Source organism: Pelecanus crispus, chromosome 3 (genome assembly GCF_030463565.1).
Source record: "Pelecanus crispus isolate bPelCri1 chromosome 3, bPelCri1.pri, whole genome shotgun sequence".
In the NCBI taxonomy this organism is placed as follows: domain Eukaryota; kingdom Metazoa; phylum Chordata; class Aves; order Pelecaniformes; family Pelecanidae; genus Pelecanus; species Pelecanus crispus.
Window position 1 is genome coordinate 107719076 of NC_134645.1, and position 18645 is coordinate 107737720.

General features: G+C 35.8%; 1 protein-coding gene across 1 annotated transcript in view; it reads left to right on the forward strand.

The window, feature by feature from the left end:
* CSMD1 (CUB and Sushi multiple domains 1) overlaps positions 1–18645 on the forward strand; it is a 1273929-nt gene that overhangs the window by 958440 nt on the left and 296844 nt on the right. Inside the window, exons 18-21 of the mRNA XM_075708500.1 lie at positions 2227–2415; positions 5918–6034; positions 7460–7675; positions 10356–10544. Coding sequence (XP_075564615.1) covers positions 2227–2415; positions 5918–6034; positions 7460–7675; positions 10356–10544 — 711 coding nt within the window. The remainder of the gene's footprint in view (positions 1–2226; positions 2416–5917; positions 6035–7459; positions 7676–10355; positions 10545–18645) is intronic.

The following is an 18645-nucleotide window of genomic DNA, read 5'->3' on the forward strand; positions in this document are numbered from 1 at the left end:
CACAAAATTCAATTTTTCCAAATAAAGTAGATCAAATAATTGCCTGAAAACAAACATTAAAGTGTTTATAAATGGTCCCTCCCCACACACATATACTTCCTGTCCCTTTGTGAGCAGTTTTTTTAACAAGTCAGTGGCTTTTTGGGTGGCAAAAAACTCTACAGAGGCTCCTCTGGGTGTGTCTGTTATCTCTGAGGCTTGACTATGTGCTTGCTACCTGCTGTTTTAAGCCAGCTTCTAGATGTTCTTTTTACTGCAGGCTTCATGTTGGCTGTGTCCTTCATATTCTCAGTGTCTTTTTATCCACCACAGCAAGCATTCTCAAGGGTTTCCTCTGGACATGCTCAGCTTCTCACAGAAGAAGGAACGATGTCCCTATCCACTGATGATGCTCTATCTAACCATTCTATCTAATCTATCTAATATTCTTTCTAATCATTCTTGTTTCCAGGCACATGACGCTGTATCAGGTGTAGGCATCAAGGTTTTAGCTACAGGGGGGCTGCAGGGGCAGCTTTGTGAAGAGAGGCCACAGGCTGCCCCATGCCAGACACATAAGGTTCCAGCTGGCTCCAGCAGACCCACCACAGGGCACAGCTGAGCCCACCAGCCAAGTTGGTGGCACCTCTGGATAACGTATTTAAGAAAGGGCAAAATGCTGCATAGGTGAGTGAGGAGTAGGGAAAACAAAGTGTTAGTTAAAATCCTGCAAATGCCAGTTTCAGAGAAGAAGGAGGTGCTCCAGGCAGATACTCCCATGCAGACCATGGAGGAGACCACAGTGGATCAAATATCCACATGGCAGCCCATGGCAGGCCCCATGTCAGAGCAGGTGGGTATTCCCTGAAGGAAGCTGCAGCCGGTACAGGCCCATGCAGGAGCAGGTTTATCCTGAAGGACTGCAGCCTGTGGGAAGGACCAATGCTAGAGCAGGGGAGAAGTGTGAAGAGGAAGGAACAGCAGAGAGTAGCTGCTATGAACTGACCACAACCCCCCTTCCCCATCTCTGCCACACTACTTGGGGAGGGGTGGGGAGGTAAAGAAGTTGGGAATGAATGAGTGAACTTGAGCCTGGGAAGAAGGGGGTAGTGGTGGTGGTGGTTTAGGTTTTGTCTTCATTTCTCACCATCCTACTCTGTTTTTATTGGCAATAAATTAAATTAATTTTCCTCACATTGCGTCTGCTTTGACTGTGACGGTAATTGGTAATTGATCTCCCTGTCTTTATCTCAGCCCATGAGCTTTTTCATCTTACTTTCTATTTTATTTTCTCCTCCTGCACTTTTGGTGGCTGGGGAAGAGGAGGGAAATGAGAGAGCAGCTGGGTAGGGGACTGGTAGCCAGCCAAGGTCAACCCACCACACACAGTAACAGAAAATCAAAGAAATTCTTTTCATCCCAATAGAGAGTCTTTATTTGTTTCCCTTGCATGTATCCATTATAGCTCATTACATGATTAAAATCCACAATTGTTTGCTATCACTATAAGCATAATGGATGGTGCTCAGTTAATGAGTCTCCTTTTGATAACTGGGGGCGGATGGGGTGGGTGGTCCTTGTTCAGTGTATAGCTCCAGGTTTATTTACTAAACACTATTCAATCTCTGCTATAACACATAATTACTAAAGACTCCTTCTGTCAGATAAGAGTTATACAAGTGTGTAAGCTATGTTCACTGTCTTTCTATTTTTGATGTATAGAGTAATATCTAGGAATTAGCAAGTAGTTTCTGAGTTCATGCGTTGCAGTTTTTTGACGCTGCTTTTTGCTAAGTCAAATAACCATTACTATGACAGAGGAAAGTTGAATTGGCCCACAGTATCAGAAACTGAATAGATTAAATGGAATAATCAAAGATTACTTATATACTAGCAAAATCTGTATTTATACTTTGAACCTTAAAATCTTCCTATAGTTTCAGATGTTCAGTGCTTTTGTTGGCTCTTTTTTTCATTGTTTGACAGAAGAAACTTTAAAGCTCCAATCGTTTCCTACTTTGTTTGGGCTTCTCTGTTCTGTGAGATTGGAAATTGAAAAACTGCTTTGAGTCAGTGACACAGAGAACGTGCTTTTTATCCCACATCAGTTCTCAGGCAAAGCTAACAAGTATCTTTTGGGAGCTCTTTCTTCCTCCTGTGTTACTCATTTTGTGTTTTGTTTGGGATTTTTTCTGTTTACTGTCTGAAAAAAAATGGGGAAATAAACAAATTAAATCTGTGTTTCAGGTGTTACTCTAGAATCAGATTCCTGCCTCGACCCGGGGATTCCCGTGAATGGCCATCGCCATGGTAACAACTTCAATATCCGCTCCACAGTAACTTTTAGCTGTGATCCAGGATATACACTGAGTGATGAAGAACCACTCATATGTGAAAGAAACCATCAGTGGAATCATGCATTACCCAGCTGTGATGGTAAGTGTCAAGTTCTTCAGATGGCAGTTTTAAAGTCCAAGAAAGTTAATCTCCTATTTTTGAGAACTAATTAAGCTTATCATTGCTACTGCCTCCCTTCAATTACACCAAGATCCATACTTTTAAAAAATTATTTTACTGTTAATAAAAGCCTTACTTTACATCTCTGTATCAACTTTCAGTCAAGTACTGTAATGTACAGTGAAATTTACAAGTACATGTTCACCAATAGAAAAATCAGAATTCTCAGAGGGTGCCACTCTTCAGCTATGAATGAAAGTGGTCCCATACAACTAATATTTTCAAACCAAAGCCAGTAAGCTTAACTTACATTTTAAACTTAGAATACTGAATACCAAAATGATTGCTCAAAATGTAGGATACTCAATACCAAACCAGATCATGATCAGCCTGTGTAATTAATTTGCTTGACATATTTTTGGTTTTGTGTTGTTCATTAATTGTTTTGGGGATGTGCAATATGAAACTGTCCACAGCTTTCATGAAACATTTTTTTAAATGCTGAACTATACTAGCAAATATTTCTGTGCTCTTTTTTATCATTGGATTTTTTCTAAGTTCTTTTTCTGTGAGCTACACATTCAACTCATTTTTTTTGTGGAATGCTTGTATAGTTGCTGCAAAATCCCTCTGACAGAAACCACAGAAAATAAGATCCAAATGTAGCTAAGTATTTTAATAGGGATAGAACTGAGCATCTCTGAAAATTCTCCTTTAATAAACACCTTTCGTTAAACTTCCTGGTAAAACATCATATTTTCTCCCTTCCGGTTGCTAACTGATTACCTTTAAAAGCATGTTTGTCTTGATCAGGCTTCTTGTTAAGATATTACTGTGTTATAAGGCAGTGATGAAAGATTAATGTGTGAAGGGAGAAGACTCAAGCCCATACCAACAAAGGCTCTTGCTTCAGTGAATTGCTCACATTAGTGAATTTTTTACTCCCTTTTCAGGTCCAAGGTTTTCACTGATTACAGTGGAATGTCAAAGGGCAAACTTAGAGTTAGATTCAGCAAAGTAATTCAGTTTCTAACTCTGTTTTAAACTGTTTTGTTAAATTTGAACAGTTATTCTCACTCAGGCTTCTAATTCTCACTACAGCCTTCTGGCCCCATGCACAAAACATATAAGCTACCAAAAGATTATTACATCGTTAAAAGCTCTTAATCACTACAAAGCAAACTAATCTACCATTCAAACTCACTCACCTTGTAAGCATTACAACTTATTCCTCCTCTGCAAGGACAGAAGCAAACTATTGTTTTCAATTGCATTTTGTGATCAAATTTTAGACTGTATGTTCTTGGCACAGCTGATGAACTTTGCAGTGTCACAAATCTTCCTACAAGCTGTAATTTTAAAATGAGCAAAGCATTTTTAGTATTCTTCCACTGGTTTTAAGGGTTTCTTCTGCCTGTTTGCTTTGCTGCAATGGGTTGAAGAAAACTATTGTAGGACCCTGAATAGTATCCTATTCTTTTTCAATTTACTTTGTACTAAAAATTGTGAAAATATTTTTGAGTTAAAACACCAATATTCAACTCTTGTTTGCATCTGAATGTTGAACTACAGAAAGATCTAGTTAATTTTCACTCACTGAAAGACAGTCCTTATTTCCCAGGTTCATCACCCACTTTCAGTGTAAGTGTGTAAGAGAAAATTTCAAGCCTTTCTGGACTAAGGCCTCTAGGCAAGCAACATACGGGGATTACAATCAGTTTCTTCTTTTTTCCTTATGTATTCAACTACATTGAATTAACTTGTCTAAAAAGACAAAATAAAACTCACATTCTTTTAGGTAATCTTTGTGTTAGCGTATTTGCCTTTTGAGGCTCAAAAAGTTGTGACCCAGATTTTTGGAATGTGACAGTTTTAACTGAGGTTGAAATGAGCATTTTGCAGTCACCTGCCGACTATTGATGTTCTCAAAATTGCAACTTCAGAAATTAAATCTGCAGAATAACCCCCTAAGAGACAAGCATGTTGCTTTGTTTCATGCCAGAAGAAATAGAACTGTGTACAGAGACACAGTGGCTAAAGTTCCCTCTTAAGTAATGTGTCATTCTCAAAATACTATAATCTCAAGGTGGAGCATGAAAATAATTTTCTAGGGGAGCTAAATAAAAACAGATCATTTACATATTTTAAATTTTAAACTTAAAACTATGTAAAATATTTGTAAATATTTCATATCTGCTTTAAGGAGTGTTGCACAGTCAAATATTTTTCTTCCTTCTGTGATGCTTACAGAATAAGAGGGATTTTGAATGAATGTATACTACCCTTGACTTATGGCATTATGAACCTGATATCTGTAATTATGTTATTTATTACTAAGTAATGTTACCAACCATATATTTACTGTGGTTTTAGCCATGCATATTCTCATTCATACTATGTGCAGAAACACATATATGCAGGCAAAACCAGGCTAGAAACATTTCCTTTCCTTCTACTTATTTACACATATATATAATAAATAAATTTTAAAAATATTCAAAACTTTAACAAACACCTTGGTCTAATAAGAAATGAAAAAAAGAACTTTGGCTATAATGCCAACATGTTTGTATGTGTGTATATATATACACACACTGCAATTTTATTGAACATTTTGTCATGCATATTTGCCATCTAGTTTACGGCAACATATATCTCCCTATGTAAGGAAGAAGACTAAAAGCATCTTAGTGCTTTGTTGCTTTATTGTTAAATATTTAGTTTATTAATATTTTAAAAAGACAACGTAAAAAGCTGGACAGAAACAAATGAGTGAAAAGCACAGCCATGCTGTATTTATAAGATCAGTGAGCAATTCAGCCTGCAAATCTTAAACTTTAATTAATTTGACATGCAAATTTAAGCAGCCTAGTTTAGCAAATGGTAGTATGCATCAAATGCTTTCTAGCATAGTTCTTGTGTCTTTCAAAATACTCAGTTCCAAATAAATTACTTATGATGGGACAATCTGAATCTCTGAAAGAGAGGAAAATACACTTTTTTTTCCTGAACATCACAGAAGAAATAAAGTAGACAAACTTTTCTATTATTTGAAAAAAAACACATTCTGTTTTTAAATATTTTTGATAGAAATGGAATATGTAGTGCAAGTAGCTACAAGATACTTGATTTTTGAGTTAGTTAACAAAAAAAAATCTTCTTAAATACTACTACAATAGCAATTAATACTTGCAATATTGTGGAACAAAGCTTTACTTATTTTTTTTATTCTGCTAACTACCAGGAGAGGCTGTAGATGAAAAATAAGCTCCCTTTCATGGACTAATTTAAGAATAAACAAATTGTTGTCAAATGTGAACGTCATGGCTTTGGATAAATTAACTTCTTGTTTTAATACTTGACCCTGTTTTTAATTTTAAGGGTAGTTCAAAAAGTTAACTAGATTTTTTTTTTAATAAAAAAACAGGACTTCTGTACAACTTCTGTTGGTTTCACCCCCTCCTTTTTTTCTCTTGTTAAGCTTTATGTGGTGGATATATTCATGGGAAGAGTGGAACTGTTCTTTCTCCAGGTTTTCCTGATTTTTATCCAAACTCTTTAAACTGCACTTGGACAATTGAAGTGTCACATGGCAAAGGTAAGAATCTAATGTGAATTGCATATGTATATGTAATGTCTATGTTTAAAAAATTCAAACACACAAAAACAATAAAATGCTTTTTATGAATTGAGTTAAATCAGTGCTTTCTGCTGTTCTTTTGAGGAAGACATTTAATTTCCTGAAAGAAATATCTTCAAATGTGGTGTTTCTAGTTTGTGTTTATTTTGCAAGGGAAACATTCTTTTAAAGGTTACCAGAGGAAATGTGTTTTAGTCTCCTTTAGAAAAATGGGCAGAAAGTAGAAGAGGTAAAATACATGAAAATAATAGTTACTTGTTAAACAGCACTAAATTTTTCAGTGAAAGCTGTCAGGACCTTGTTGATAGCTCTTCTTCTTTATTAAGCATGAAGAAGCAAATTTGCTCCGTGTATTAGTAACCTTAGATTTCAGACTTAACTCATTAGGGTCAAAAATTATATAACTTTATGTTATATATACAGTAGAGAAACATTTTGATACACAGTTAAGTTTGGCAGCTTATCCGTTAGGGAAATTTGTAAAAGAACTAAGGAAAAATGCCTAGGAAGTACTAATGATGTGTTACATACCACTGAATCAAAACATAACAAAAATATCCCTCAATCTCCTTTCTATGACAAGAAAAGTCTTTGCTATGTGCGATAGTCTGAGAAGTATATTGGAAGTTTCTACTGTTTAAAATCTTCTTATGGACTGGATGTTTGATTAAAACTCATATGGCATTTTAAATATAAAATATAAAAAGACTTTCTAAGAAGAATGTTGTTCCCCGCATTAAATAATTGTATTTGAAAACCTAACTGTAATTCAAAATTTAATTCATTGCTGGAGTGGAAGTTGGTAACTGAAAAAACAGCCATGTCTTGAGTAAAGAGCTGGTCCAAAAAAAGTATGAATCTGCATATATGGAAGACTACATAAAACTTGTATCTGCTTTGTCCTTGTGTATGGGCACTTCCCTGAAGTTTAGAGTAGAAACCAGAATTTTGCTGGAGGAAATGCAAAAATAAAACAAAATTTTAGCCAATTATTAAAGTATGTCTCCTAGATTAATAGTGAGATCAAGGTAGAGATTATAAATAAAAGAGACATACAGGAACTTGAATAAAATCTATACAATACAAATTTAGATTTTCAGAGTGTTGTATACACATAACACTGAATCCCATCAATTCTTTTATGGGAGCTATTGATTTACGGTGAGCTAAACAAACACCCACACTACACATATTGATTGGTTGAGCCTATGTGCTTTCTGCAAGTTTTATTCTCTGAATTTCAGGTTTTGATTCCATGTGTGACTTTTTCTAAAAATCTTTCCATGTAATGTAAGATTTGCTTTCTGTGTCACTTGTGTATAAAGGAAGAGAAAAACTTCCTATTAAATGCTTTTCTTCTCCCCCTTTTTAATATTTTTAAAGGTGTACAGCTGGTTTTTCATACCTTTCACCTTGAGAGCTCTCATGACTATTTGCTCATCACTGAAGATGGCAGCTTCACAGAACCAGTGGCCAGGTTAACTGGCTCAGTCTTACCCCCTACAATTAAAGCTGGCCTCTTTGGAAATTTTACTGCACAGCTTCGATTTATATCTGATTTTTCGATTTCTTATGAAGGCTTCAACATAACATTTTCAGGTAAGAAATTCCATTCTGCTAAATATCCAGAAACTGTTTACAGATAATATTTTTACTTGCAGATAGCAGAAACATTATGAAGCACCAGTAAAAAAAGTCAATAGAAATTGTATAGTCTCTATCATAAAAAACTGCCTTAGGTTTATACAGGTGGCTAACAGATTGAGAAGGATGGTGGTGATGTGACTGTTTTAAGGAGTTTTCCCTGTTCTCAGACAACCATCAACAGTGTGAAAAAGAAGTTTGGAGGAAAATTAAGGGGGGAAACAATACACAGATAGAAGGTACTGCTTCAGAAGAAAGAAACTAACTGATACTGTTTTACTAAAGGAAGTATAGAAACTGTAAAAAAGCAGTAGTGTGCTAACTCAGAGTCCCAGAGGAGTCTAAATTGAAGACTGATTTTGGAATAGAAAATGTAAATATATGAAAATAAAATAATTAAGATTAATTAGCTGTTGATACATGAAGAAGTTCTTACTTTTTTTTTACATATTCCTCTTTAAGAAAATTGACAAATTTAAGTTACTCCTTATTTACAGTCTTTTAAAACTAGATGACATACAAAACACATTTCTCAATAATTTTCTTTGCCTATCTCTATTACTGGAATGTAGAATATTTACAGATATGCATATGAATGAATCAACTGCTGGTTGAGGTGCTCAGGCACATGGATATTCTGTAGTAGTAGTACATAAGGAACACATATATCCAACTCTGACATAGTTTTTCAAGAACTGAAAAACAATACATTTTGTTGAGGTCTGGCAATGTTTACAGATGAACATGCTACTTACGAATAATATATCTCATTTAGCTTGCTTATTTTAAATACAAAAAAAAAAAAAAAAACAAACCCAAACCTCACTGATTAGAGCAATAGCGTTGGATTTACTCATACCAAATGCTGAATTTCATTCATTCTGGATACTTTGGACTAACCAAATCAGAAGTCAGCAGTTTTGCAAGTTTGGAATGTAAATGCGAATACTAAATTATATCTCTGATAGTTTATTTATAAATAACTGAAAATGGTAGAGGGCTAGGTAACTTGTAGAAAAATACACAAAATATCATTACAGATGCAATGGAAAAAATTGTAGAGCAACAAAATGTGTGGATCACAGAATTTTTCAAACACAAGCAAAGGTTTATGCCCTGTCTACAACTGATATACACATAGATAGCCATCATATGCCATCATTTATATTAATAAATATTTTGAGAAATATTATCAGGTACATTCAGTTTATGACACAAATGGGTGAGTCTGTTTTCTTATTTTCACACAATCAGAATGTATTTCTTCATAGTAAGAAGTATTTAGTGAGAAGACCTGAACCTGTTTTGAATGTCATCTAATACAGAAATTTGTCAGGAAAATTCCCAGGTCTAAAGGTCTGTCACAGGGTATCTCCATGTCTACCTCAGCCTTTATAGTGCTGAGCAGAGGTGGTAGATCATGTGTTTTCAAAACTTATAACTTTTGCCAGCAGAAACTGGTGTGGTTTATAGATTCCTTCTATTATTCAGGACCTTCCCACAAGGCAGTTACTATAGGGAAGGATTTCTTTATTTTAGTCAGTAAGTCAGCTGTTTAAACAATCATTCAGAAACTTTGGGTTAGTTTCTTCCCCTGACTAAATGGAGTTTCTTCCTCTAACTAAGTGGATTTGACCCTACCTTCCACGAACCTCCAAGGTAAATGTTTTAGCAAATGGCTTTTCTTATCAGATATCAGAAATGTCTCCCTTCTAAGTGATCTCTTGAGTCTTTTGGATCATATTCTGAAGAATATAAACCCAGACTTTTTGGGTTAGACTTAAAGTTGATCTTTTTTAACATCTTTTCTTGAACAGTGGTCAGTAGTGAATATCTAAGGAAGAAAAAAACCCACAAAACAGAAAAAACATGCAGTGATACTTCCCCAGCATACTCTGTGAGGATTAAGGAATGTGTGGCTCAGACATTTCCCAAGTTCAGTGTAGTCCCTCTGTATGTAACAGCCCTGATTTTTTCCCATTAATTTGTTCTGACTCCACCTGAATTATTCATGATGTATGGTTATAAAAAGAGACAAAAAATTAGGCACTTGAGATTTCTTTAAAAATATATATATATACACGGTTTTAATTGGGTGACACCTGTAGGACTTCTAAAAGGCATGCAAATAGAGATTGCCTGATTAAGAGTGTAGCTTTACTTAGGAAACTCAAGCACACTTTTTGAAAATGTAGTCATGTGTCTTATCATTGACCTGACCCTTTGTTTGATTTTTTGTTAGATTTTCTTCATTACATAATGATTTTTTAAAACTGCAAGTCTCACTTCTAAAGCTCTTTTGGAGTTCAGATGAAATGAACCAAGAATTATATACAAAGGATGTTAATTAAACAAAATTATAGTAAACCACTTACAGTACAAGCTGATTACAGCCCTTGAAAATAAGAAAATAAATGTAGTGTGGGTGGGACACAATAGATACATAATTACTGTATATGTAGCCATAATAGACATATAGAAACATTACTGGATTTTAGTAGAGAACACAACTCTGAAATACATGTTTTCCAAGTGTTCCATACTGACACAATGGAACTAATTTGGTAAGCTGTTCTTTTTTTCCTTGTGGACAACTTGTCCTATTTATTTATATATTATGTTTTACTGTCTACAGAATATGATCTGGAGCCATGTGATGATCCTGGTGTTCCTGCCTTCAGTAGGCGAATTGGTTTTCATTTTGGTGTTGGAGATTCTTTGATCTTTTCTTGTTTCCCTGGATATCGCCTGGAAGGTGCTAATAAACTGACCTGCCTGGGAGGTGGTCGGCGTGTATGGAGTGCACCTCTGCCAAGGTGTGTGGGTAGGTGGTCACATGCTTTCATTTCATTCATCAAATCGTTAATAGCACATGGCATGTGTCAGAATACTGGGCAGAGAACAAGGTGCTTGGGTTGAAAGGCTTGATCCCCAAGCTATACAAACTTTAAAGTCAGTGCAAGATATAAGTAATGCATGTCCCTCTTAGAGAACAAAAATAAGAAAGAGGAATAGTTAGAATTATGATAGAAAATAAGATCAAAATGTCTTGTGAGATAAAATGTAAACCTGATTATTGAACTGTATGTTTGCCATAATTAAGATATGAATTCCTTACTTTGCCGTTCAGGGTAAAGGAACAATGTTTAGAGCTTGTAGGTGAAAAAAGCCTTTGCTAGAGACCCTGTCTGGTTTTAAGCATGTTTTTTCATATTGTGTTTTTATTCTTGTAACCCTAAACTGTAGGTTTTTTGGTTGGATATTTTTTTTTTTAACAGTTTATAAACTATAAACTGTGTTACAGTATTGTAAACTGTAATTTTTAAAATTAATGTGCTGTTGTTAAAAATCAATAACTATAAGCTCAAATTGAGTGAATGGTTCTTTTCTGGGAAAAGCTCTGGGACTGGATTTTATAAAATTTTTACTGTTGCTGTATTTGATTTGTGAGATGGTTTTATCACCACCCTATGAAGTGAATCTCATCAGGTACTGTTGACATAATGCTTCTGAAATGTCAGATAGTTCCACACACCTCTAAATGGATTTTCTTAAGAAGGTTCTTGTTTTAGATAAGATTTTATTTCATTAAGGGGGAAACTCAGCTTCAGCTTGTTTCTTTTGTTTGTTTTAAAGGGATGTATCTCTATATCTGAAAAAAGTCATATCACCTACATTGTACATGCACGTAAGATACACATATATAGTTTTTATGAAAAAAAGTAAACTATTTTTAATGTTGTTTTAAAAACCTGGGCTTATTTTAACTCATGATGAAAGAAAGTAACAGATGAGAGAGAAGCCAATATCGTATGGAGTTTGCCATACATCTGGAAATTCTAGATTTAAGTCTTAGGCTATTTTCAGCTTGATTTTTCTTAGAAGTATCACTGGGTTCTTAACACTGTTTGTCTGTGAATGTTGGCTAACCAAGTGCGCACCATCCTATATCATAGAATCACAGAATCATAGAACAGCCCAGGTTGGAAGGGACCTCGAAAGATCAACTAGTCCAACCTTTTGTGGGAAAGGGAGCCTAGACTAGATTATCTAGCACCCTGTCCAATTTTATCTTTAAAACTACAGCGATGAGGACTCTGCCACATCCCTGGGAAAGTTGCTCCAGTGACTGATCGTTCTCACTGTAAAAATGTCTTTCTTATATTGAGAGAAACTTGTACCTGTTGCCCCTTGTCTTCTCCAAGTGGCTCCTTGTGAAGAGAGAACCCTTGTCCTCTTAGTACTGGAATACTGTGATGAGGTTCTCTCCTGAGCCTTCTCTTTTCCAGGGGGAAGGGACCTAACTCCTTCAGTCCATATTGATTTAAAATGTGCAAATTTCACTATGTTGTGGTTTAGCCCCAGCCAGCAACTCAGCACCACGCAGCCGCTCGCTCACTCCCTCTACCCCGATGGGATGGGGGAGAGAATCGGAGGAGTAAGAGTGAGAAACACTCCTGGGTTGAGCTAAGAACAGTTTAATAATTGAAATAAAGTAAAATAGTAGTAATAATAATAACAACAATATAATAATGATAATGATGATGACAACAACAACAACAATAATAATAATAATAACAACAACAACAACAATAATAATATACAAAGCAAGTGATGCACAATGCAATTGCTCACCGCCCACCAACCGATACCCAGACAGTTCCCGAGCAGCGATCGCTGCTCCCCAGCCAGCCCCCCCCCCGTTTATATACTGAGCATGACGTCATATGGTATGGAATAGCCCTTTGGTCAGTTTGGATCCACTATTCTGGCTGTGCCCCCTCCCAGCTTCTTGTGCACCTGGCAGAGCATGGGAAGCTGAAAAGTCCTTGACTAGCATAAGCAGTACTCAGCAACAACTAAAAACATCAGCATGTTATCAACATTCTTCTCCTACTAAATCCAAAACACAGCACTATGCCTGCTACTAGGAAGAAAATTAACTCTATCCCAGCCGAAACCAGGACACACTACAATAATAGTCACATACTCATTTTGAACCTAGCATTTTATTTTCCCTAATTTTAAGTGTTCAGGTATTTTATAGGTGTCCATGTGTGTGAATGGAAAATTAGCTCCTTATTTCTCTGTTCTTGAAGAAAACATGACTGTTAATTGTGCATTATTAAAATTCTTAGTAAGTAATATGTTAACCATTAGCTTTATCAAGGTATTGTTAGGCTATATCCATGTCCCATTTACTGACATCTTTAAATCATGCAGAATTGATTTGAAGTTGACAACATGCACTAAAAGTATAATCTGCTAATCTTGATGCAGACTTTAATTATGCAAGGAAACAAAAGATAATATGTATTAATTTTATGTAAGCTTTCTTTTTTCCCCGATATATTTTTTACTGCCTTTTAAGTACTCTTATTTGGAAAGTTAGCTGTGTCTGTCCTCAAATTAATTAGTTATGATTTTTATATATGAGGTTAGAGATATTTGTTGGAATAAGAGAAAATTAAATTAATATTGTTCAGTTTATAGTCTTTGAAAAATAATAATTATTATGAAGCTCCATATATACTAAGAATTGTGCTAGAATGATAAGCTATATAGTTGGTGTTGAAGATTTTACTCTGAATTACCATCTTGTAAACCTTACCTTATGAAATGGAGTTTTTTTAATATATTATTCATTTTCATATTTGAATATATGCTCTATTTGTTGCTCAATTTTATTCATGTGTCATTTGAATATAAATTTTGAACCATTATTGTTTATGGAACATTTATTTTTCAGTTATGTGCAGCCAACATTCATATGAACAAAGATGCTCAATCACACAAAAGGCTCAAAAAGTTTTCATTTTCAGTATGTAAATTCCATATGAAATTGTTTACCTACTTGCATTTCATTTCAGTACTTGTTACCAGACATACATTTAATTTTCTTAGAAGAGAAATCAAAATGCATGTCTGCACTATACTAAAGTAGCAAGAAAATCTATACTAATTATTTCCTATAAAAATTAGTATCTTATTTGATATATAGAATCTTCAAGAAGTTTTAAGTCTTGGGAAATTTGGGATATTTGCCTGTTTGGGGTTGTTTGGTTTTTTTTGGATTGGTGTTTCTCTCTCTCTGGTGGGCTTCTTTGTGTTCCATTCAAACACATGTTTATTTTAGTTCAGATATCAAAAAATTGTGTAAAGATATCTATAGTGCAACTAAGATAAATACAAGGAAAGAAACTCCGCTAAGCAGCTGAGAGAAGCTGAGGGGGAAAGACACACTCAGTGCCCTTCAGTTCAAGCTGCTTTCATATGATTTTTTCTTAGCATTAAGAATGTTTACAGAGGTCCCATTTCTTGTTGCGATGGCACCTAAGACATTAGGGGTAAAGATATCCTCTTAACCTTGAAGAGGAGTTCACACAAAGACTACTTCTTTCTCAAAGGAGTGGAAAGAAACCACTTGTCCTGAAATCTGCTGGCTTTAGGGTGTACATTCAGAAGTCAAATCTAGTCTCAACTCAGTGGCACAAATTTGTAAGTACATTACTGGGTTCAATAGCCTCTTGATTATTTCTTCCTCATTATTATTTGTACCCTGACCAAACATCTACATGATATATACACACCAACTTTTATATATCAACAAGGATTTTTTTGTCCTTCTAGGACACATGGTAATACACACTTTCAGGATGAAAGCCCTTCAAATTTAATTGCATTTAATTTATAAATGAAACTTTCACAAAAACACATACTGATTTGTATTACAGAAATAGTACTCGGTTTCATCTGCTGGTGGAAAAAACAACAGGGTTTCCAAAGGTGTTGCCATTCACTGTCCTTCATCCAAGTAAATAATTTCAAGTCCTTCCTCCAGGGTTCATCTCCAACATATTCTGATTTTTTTTTTTTTGGCAGAGAACCATTTGTGCCTTTCCACCATTTCTCCTTGTTTGAAGAGTTATTTTCCAGATAAGGCAAAAGCAGAGCTTGGGAGATCTGGTTAGCCTAACATCGTGACCCTGGTATTTTTAGTCCAAGACTTTGAGTCCCATAGGGATTACATTATCATCATTTTCACTGGCCTTCTCTCCATGCTGTGCAGGTAGATGGTCTTCCCCTGAACTTCAGAGGTCTTTATCTGAGTGCCTGGAAGTTGGTTAGCTCTCAGAATAAGGTAGCAACCCTTCTTCATAAGGACCCTCCTTTTCACAGCAAAAAGACACCAACAAGTCTATCTGTAAAATCAGATAGACGTTCATAAACAGGAGTCCTTGTAAATCTTATTTGCCTGTGTTAACCCTTCACTCTCTTGTATTTTCAATTAGAATGATTTTAATGTTTATCTCAGCCATGCACCTCAAGTGGTTATGCAGTATCATTCCAGCTCATCACAAGAGTTTTGAAAACTCTACCTAGAGTTTCCCTTTGGGTCATCACTCCATTTCGAAATGTGTCCTCCAGTTGGATCTGTACCTCCTGACTAGAAAGCAGTTTGTGCCTACAGCCACCTACTTGCTACTATTTGATGAAAAGAGCTTTATTGTTAACAAAAAGTGTGGAGAAGATTCAGGCCCTTACGGCTGACTCCCTTTGCACTGTTTAAAGAACAGACATGATCATTACCCAAGGTAGTGTCAAATTTCCCCCATCTTGGAAGATTAAACTTTTTCTTTTTTTTGTTTTCTCTTAAAGCTGTGCTTCTCTTATGGAAGCAACTCCCCATACCTTAGCTGTATGGTGAATTCTCTGTTCACAGAAGATCCCTTCCCTCCACCTCTTTATACCAGCTGTTGAAACACTGGGACTGCCAGTCTCCTCACAGAGAATTTTGCATTCTACATTGAATTGTTTAGAAGAAAGGTAGTGGGGTCATCCATAAAGAAATCTCATTTCCTGTAAGAGCTTCCTCAAAAGCACTCAAATAACAATGATGGCTTCTCTGTCAAATGTGCTAGTAGTTGATATCTCAGATGAGTCACTTTAATCTCTCTTCACACAAGAGTACTAACTGTTTCCTATCTTTCTAGACACAGTGATTGCATTTGCAAGAGCTATCCTGCGGTCTTTACCGAACTAGTGACTCACTCCAGCCAGTATCCTACAGTAAGGCTTTTCTGCAGTTACCCACAGTATAAAGATATAGACAGTCTTTTGAAGGAAAAAACCTGGCTGGCTACCTTTATGTAACTTCTTTGAGATATGTTGTCTAAATGTACATTCACAGTGTACTTTTTTACTCCTCTCCTCAAAATTTACTGTAACTGAGAGGTATGCAAGATTGAGGGGAACTGAGAGCGAGCGAGAGTAACACTGCTACTTTGCTATTTTGTGTGATGCACAGAACTAATGGAATTTGGAGCACATTTCTATAGATAATGACAAGGTAAAAACACCCTCCTAGGTACAGGGCTACCTGGAAAATAAACATGCACAGTGTCTTGAACAAGAAATGTCACTAAAATAACCCAGATCTTTAGGTTTGAGAGTACCGAGATAGGCATGTTTTTTTACTGTTCTGAAACAGCTTGTCACCTATAAAGTTGTTAACATTATTGTCTGGCACATTACTGTAATTGGCATGTTTGTCTGTGTTGTACGTTTAGTTTCCCAAATTTACTTCTGAATAATTTAATTACCGTTTAAAATTACTGGTTTTATGTTTGTTGGTATGCTTGTGTGTGGGTAAAAACCAAGCTACTGGAGTACAGACAAGCTTCTCTTGATTATCTTTTGTCTAGTTGAGATTTGAAAACAGAAAACAATTTATTTCCCTTTCATTCACTGACATCTCATCCTGTGTTATTATTCATTGTTTTGTTATTATTGCTTCAATTATTATTCCAGTGTTTTCCAGAAAAAAAATGTTTTTTTTTTTTCAAAAACTTGTGTTTGATTAATAATTGTAGTTATGATGGGTTATTAGACACTACTTCCACATATATAATTTATTCCCATTATGTTGCTTGCTTTTACATAGTTGCAAATGCATATATACATTTAAACTTATTTCATGGCTGTGTGAATAAAATTGCCCAAGAGTGTGGATACGTATTCATCTCACTTTTTCCTTCCAGCAATAGCTCTTTCTTTTCTCTACCTATAATTACACAATTCTATTACAGTTTCATTTACATTTCACAGTTGACTACTTTTTCCTGAGGACAAAGCCCAGCTTTTAGCGAGTTGGTCCCCCTAGAGTACAGATCGGAGAGTAAAGCACCTAGGCAGTCATGCACTTCTGTGCATCCCCAAAACTGTGAACCTCAGAAGCTTGGTGGATACTGGGGTCCAGAAATGATGTGGAACAACTCCTGAGTCTGTTGAAATCCCTGATTCTGAGACTAATGTCCATCTAAAGGGGACCATCACAATCCGGTTTTGGGTGCTGTCTTCTTCTCTTCACTAGCTTTTTAAACAAGAACCACACAATTTGTCTGGGAAATCTGTTACTAAGGCAGATTTCCTAGATCTCATCTAGCAAACTATGCTTTTAATCATACTTTTCTTACCTTCCAGTTTGCTTTAAGTCAAACTAGTCGGGAGCTTTCCACCACTCTGTATTGGGGTTGTGCTACTGTTAAAAAAGGATTTGGAAGACTCAAAGGTTGAGAGAAGAATCATTCCTATAAGTAGTTTTTTAAAATTGAATGTAACATTTCAATGAACCAACACAATGAACACTAGAAATAGTTCTTGAATCCAGAAAATGCTCCTCCTCCCCACAATGTATACATTCTTCCAGCTCAGTGACATACTCCAAAGGTTTCGCTGTCATGTTGCAGTGCAGAATGCTGTTCCTGGCCTTGTGAATTTCATATTCCCTCTTGCACAGTCATGGCTTTGTCATAGAATCATAGAGTCATTTAGGTTGGAAAAGACCCTTAAGATAATCAAGTCCAACTGTTAACCTAACACTGCTAAGTCCACCACTAAACCATGGCCCTAAGCACCACATCTGCACGCCTTTCAGATACCTCCAGGGATGGGGACTCAACCACTTCCCTGGGCAGCCTGTTCCAAAGGCAGTTGTCAGAACTGAGAGAAGTTAGATGCTGCTCTGCTTCATTTTTTTGGATACCAGTGGCAAGTATCTTAGGCTTGGCAGGGAGTAGGGTATGTGCAAAAGCAGAAACATGACATGAAACGATACCTGGTGAGTATACACATTTCCAGAGATAGGTTGCTGATAAGTAGGGGCCAAGAGATAGGAGGGAGTTTAGATTGCAGTCTCGAATATCTGATCTACACCTAAATCATCTCCTAAGTACTTTTTGAAATGTGACTTTATAATTTTCAGTGGTCCTCTAACAGGTGAGGAATGAGCCTTTTAGTTGTGGTATTCTTTTATGGTGCATTATGATATGCTGACGAAATTCTGAAAGACAGGAGGCATTTCATTCTTTTCTTCCTACTTAACAAAAATGTGCTGTTCACTGATTATTGAGGACAATGGGTAGAAACCTGAGTGGAGACACCTTTACAGGGAATTACAAGGTATAGTGTCCAAGTGTAGGTACCTCTTTTCAAAAGACATTTCAGAAATTGCCAGTTCACCCTGCTGGATTTGTTAATCTCTGAGGAGTACGCTACAATAAATGTACGTTTATTAGATTGCAGAAGATATGGCTCTGCTATAAGAAAAGTTTAGGTACAAAAAAAAATTAGTTTATTCCATCATATTCTGTCTGTAATATTAATTGCAAAATTGAAGCAGTAGTAAGATTATAAGACAAAATAAAAGTGAATATTTCATTGTATTTACTATAATTTTCTTTTAACTTCTTAGTATCTTGGCTAATGTGAATGGCCTTTACCTAGCCTCTCTACTCAGCATTCTGGCTGAAGAGTTACACTTGTTATTAGAGATGGTCATTTTTCCCTGCTCACGAGGACATGTAACTAAACACTTTGATCACCTCTTCCAGGATTTAGGCATTCAGACATCACATGATAATGGG